The sequence below is a fragment of the Salvelinus sp. IW2-2015 genome, linkage group LG22 (assembly GCF_002910315.2).
Source record: "Salvelinus sp. IW2-2015 linkage group LG22, ASM291031v2, whole genome shotgun sequence".
In the NCBI taxonomy this organism is placed as follows: domain Eukaryota; kingdom Metazoa; phylum Chordata; class Actinopteri; order Salmoniformes; family Salmonidae; genus Salvelinus; species Salvelinus sp. IW2-2015.
Genome location: NC_036862.1, coordinates 17,183,172 through 17,188,240, shown reverse-complemented (window position 1 = coordinate 17,188,240; position 5,069 = coordinate 17,183,172). Strand labels below are relative to the sequence as shown.

General features: G+C 46.1%; 1 protein-coding gene across 1 annotated transcript in view; it reads right to left on the bottom strand.

Moving 5' to 3' along the window:
• The window catches only part of LOC111949766 (A-kinase anchor protein SPHKAP), a gene marked incomplete at its 5' end in the record, with an annotated part of 49,889 nt that extends 45,747 nt beyond the window's left edge, over positions 1-4,142 (bottom strand). Inside the window, 2 exons of the mRNA XM_023967117.2 lie at positions 1,930-2,040; positions 4,026-4,142. Coding sequence (XP_023822885.1) covers positions 1,930-2,040; positions 4,026-4,142 — 228 coding nt within the window. The remainder of the gene's footprint in view (positions 1-1,929; positions 2,041-4,025) is intronic.
• Between the last annotated feature and the right edge of the window lie 927 nt (positions 4,143-5,069).

Sequence of the window (5,069 nt, the reverse complement as noted above, 5' to 3'; positions counted from 1 at the left end):
GTGTGTGTGTGTGTGTGTGTGTGTGCCAGTGTGCAGAGAGAGAGAGTGAAACTGGGAATAGTTTATGTGTTGATGGCATAGAATGCTAGTCTCTCGTGACAGATTATTAGTGCATGGAACATTTGGTTCTGGGGTCTGAGATGAACAATGATATAGATCTCATCTCTACAAAAATTTTAAATAGGATTGGAAACATATCTCCGTAACTTCACTGTAACTAGCAGAGCAGAACTAACGGTGTAGAAGACTTCGGTTCCAAATTGCTTACCCTCTGTCAATGTGTTCAGATGAAATTCACTGTGACTATCGCAACTAGGTAACATCTCACTGTGAGCTCAGGCCCTGCCTTAAAACATGAGAGAGTGATCAAAAGTGACAAGACCTAGATTTGGTAAGGAGTGAAAAGAGAGCTTACAAGATTTTTATCTTAGCACTTTGAGCTCCTGAGTGCATAGTCCCTTCTACTTCCTGAACCTTCCACGCACACATTCCTGTCTCTATTCAGGAATACACGTCACTGTAATTGTCACATAATCAACCAGTTCGTGTGGCCATATTGTCTCCATCATATGAAATGAGTGGATAATAAAGATATCACACTTTGTGAAAACAACCCAGGATGACATATCAATGTCAAGACAATTTCCCTTCAGGGACAATAAACTTGATCCTGTCGTAAACACGACCTCTGAGCTTAATTTGAATTTGCCGCTGAGTGTGTAATCAATGARAATCACATTGTAACAATCACATTGATAAAAGCGACCATGTTAGACGATTCCATAAATGAACCAAATGAACACACTAATAAACCAACCCTTCTCCTGCTCCCCAACCAAAACCCTCAGCGGAGTAAAGAAATACCATATCCAGCCAAACGTATTAAATCTGCATTCCACACACTCACTAACACAGACCCTGTTCACTCCTGGCCCAGAGTCTGTAATTAACTAAGCTGATATGGCCACAGGCCTATTATTGTGATAATACTGGTTAACAGAAGAGGGTGCACGCCGCCACGGCACGCACGGCACGGCACGCAGCAGCAGCCTACGGCCACAGCACGACGCACGCACGACACACGCACGCACGCACCGCACGCACGCACGCCACGCACGCACGCACGCACGCCACGCACGCCACGCACGCAACGCACGCACGCACGCACGCAACCACGCACGCACGCAACGCACGCACGCACGCACGCGACGCAACGCAACGCCACGCACGGCACGCAACGAGCACGCACGCGACGCACGCACGCACGCACGCACACGCGCAGCACGCACGCCCAGCACGCAGCACGCACGCACGCACGCACGCACGCACGCACACGCCGCACGCACGGCACGCACGCACGCACGACATACGCACGCACGCACGCACCACGCACGCACCGCACCACGCCACGCACGCACGCCCACGATCGCCGCAACGCACGACGCAGCACGCACGCGACGCACGCCACGCCACGCACGCAACGCAACCGCACGCACGCACGCACACCACACACACACACACACACACACACACACACACACACACACACACACACACACACACACACACACCTAACCCCTGCTCCTCATCCAGTCTGGACACATTGTGTAAAACGGCACTGTCTCATTTGCACACACAATGGGAAGATGAAAACGCTTTTTAATTGACCCAGAGCACAGAATGAGACTGAGGGAAAGGACAGACAGACGGAGTGATACCTTTGTTTTCTAGTAAGAACACCAGCCCTTACCAGTCGAGTCCCAAAGGGAGAATTCCTGTGCTACAAAGTTCTATAAATTGTCATCGATTTGGTGGCAGTCATATAGTTACAAATAAAATAATTTAATAGGATTTGATTAAAATCATCCTGATATGCATTTWAWWWWRWTWTTTTTATTGCACCTTGGCACACAGGCACACAGTTCTCACCGTGTTGTATCTCCCCTCAGCGTCATCCTCCAGAAGGCCCAGCCTGCACAGTGCCTTCTCATTCCTCAGCCAGTACTCTGACGAGTCCAGCACACTGCTACTGCACAGCACCTGGAAGACACAGATAACACACAGTCTTACACACAGACACGTGACTGAACTCCTTCTCAGAATGTATAACATACAAATGCACGCACGCACGCACACACACACACACACACACACGAGTCCCCCATTCACCTTCAGCTGACAATCTTAGTGTTTACCCTCTTGCAATAAAGATCTCTACAGGCCCTTTGTTCAAGAGGTGCTCTGTGGGACCTCGCTCTGTAAGAGGGATCAATAGCCTGTCAGTTAGCCTATTTACTCTCCACATATTTACTGTGTTTTTACTCTTCCCCTGCGAGCTGTTTCAATGGACCCTATGCGTTAAGTGTCAAGTCCTATTGACGTGCGACTTTCAATGACACTCAAGAGTCAAGAGTACCTTTGTCAGAGGGACACGCACAGTGCATTCGGAAAGTATTCAGACCCCTTGATTTTTTCAACATTTTGTTACGTTACACCCGTATTSTAAAATAGATTTTTTTAAATCCCTCATCAATCTACACACAATACCCCATAATGACAAAACATTTTGCATATTTACTAAAAATAAAAAACAGAAATACCTTATTTACATAAGTATTCAGACCCTTTGCAATGAGACTTGAAATTGAGCTCAGGTGCATCCTGTTTCCATTGATCATCCTTGAGATGTTTCTACAACTTGATTGGAGTCTACAATTGATTGCACACGATTTGGAAAGGCACACACCTGTCTATAGAAGGTCCCACAGTTGACAGTGCATGTCAGAGCAAAAACCAAGCCATGAGGTTGAAGGAAATTCTATAAGAAGGGAAAGGGGATACCTAGTCAGTTGCACAACTGACTGCATTCAACCCAAATGTGTCTTCTGCATTTAACCCAACCTCCCTGAAAGCAGGGAGGAAATGGGATGGGTAGTCAGGTTACAAAACAATAGAGATCATAATAATTTCCGTAGTGTATTTTTAGGCTGATGCCATCATGCCCCCTGTGCCCCTGTCCTGCACTATCTCCCTCTGGTGTTGTCCATCTGCTCTGGGCCATCGCCAGGTAGAGGTGACTCACACTCAGATGGCCTCATGGTCATGACATCACAATTTGGCAGAGCTTGGAGTGAGGGCAGGGTTGTGTTCATTAGGCACAACATGGGAGATAACCGCCCAAAACAGGGATGTGCTATTTCAACTTGTCCACTAATTGCCCTTTACTTCCGTTACAAAATGTCTTGCGACGATGTGCACCAATGAACATAACCCAGCTTCATACAGGAGCTTGAGCAGGAGCTTGATATCAGTAAATGTTCACCAGTTAAAATAATATTATTCTCCCACATGTATTTTATTCAGGCAATATTTAGATTGCTAGGTCTTTGTCAAGTCAGGGGACCTGACCCTAGAGTTAGGGTTGAAATCTTGCCTTTATAAATACACACTTGGAAGCCATACAGTTTTGTGTCATTGTGCAGACACTTCTATTACCAATACTACATGTAATACAGTGGAGGCTGCTGAGGGGTGAAGGGCTCAATATAATGGCTGGAACGGAACKAATGGAATGGCATCAAACCATGTGTTTGATGTATTTGATGCCATTCCGCTCCAGCCATTACCAACCTCCTGTGATGTAATATTATTTTTGTATGTTAGCGGCAAAGCGGCGAGGCTCAGTGGAAGTAATTTAACGTGACAACCCGTCTACTAATGAAGTGACTGAACAAGCAGCTATATCGACTGACAATGCTCCTTATTCAAGAGGAAGGAGGGGGAGCATAACAGAAGAGGTTGAAACTCAATGTAATCTCCCGAGACCAGTGTTCTTTGCCATTTCTCTCATTGTCTCCCTGGCACAGTGAGATGATGAATCCAACTAGATGACCTGAAACGCCTGGTCCTCCATCATTACTCTCTGTTGCAATGGCACAAACTCTCCCTCACCAGGGAGATGGACACACACACACATTAATATTTACTGGACATACTGTACACACACACCGTCCCCCTGTATTTACCTTCTTGCAGGCGGTGACGGGGGATCCCAGGGTGCTGTCTGTGCTGACTCCCTCGGCGGCTGCCGACTCAGAGCTCTCGAACATGGCTGACGACTGGAAGTTACTGCAGGAGGAGAACAAAGTGTGTCTGTGTCAGGACCNGACTCCCTCGGCGGCTGCCGACTCAGAGCTCTCGAACATGGCTGACGACTGGAAGTTACTGCAGGAGGAGAACAAAGTGTGTCTGTGTCAGGACCCACTGTACACAACCCCAGGGCAAGGCCTCTGTTTGGGCTTCAGAGAGCCTATTAGCCCATGGGTGAACAACTTCGCCTGGGGACATGATCCCTGGCATCCCTGGCATGCCCACTGCTGTACAGGACCAGCCATTAGAGAATTGCATGAGAAGAACACAAAAACTGTGAATCTTTACTAAAAACAAAGGTAAACTCAGCCATCACATTTGTCTTGAGGCGCTTGAGACAATGTATGGTGATCATTGGTATGTTTACAACCAATATAGGATTGAAAGGAGGAAATAAATTATTTTRCTCATTCAATTATTTTATCTGTGATTTGTACGTTTAAAAGCGCCAGATTTTTTATCAGAAGTTTGTATTAATTAGGATAAAACTGGCACATAAAAAAGGAGGGAGGTACATGAAGACCAGAGAGACAGCTGGCTCTGTGATCATCACTTTCATGGTAAATTAAAAGTATTTGTCACATGCGCAAKATARAACAGGTGTTGACCTTACAGTGAAATGTTTACTTACAAGCCCTTAACCAACAAAAAATATAGAAATATCAAATACTTAAGGAACAACAAAAAAATAACAMTAGCAAGGCTATATACAGGGGGTMGAGGTACAGAGTCAATGTGCGGGGGCAGCGGTTAGTCAAGGTAATTGAGGTAATATGTACATGTAGGTAGAGGTAAAGTGACTATGCACAGATAATAAATAGAGAGTAGCAGCAGCGTATAAATGGGTGGTGGGGACAATGTAAATAGTCTTGGTAGCCATTTGATTAATAGTTCAAGAGTCTTATGTCTTGGGGGTAGAA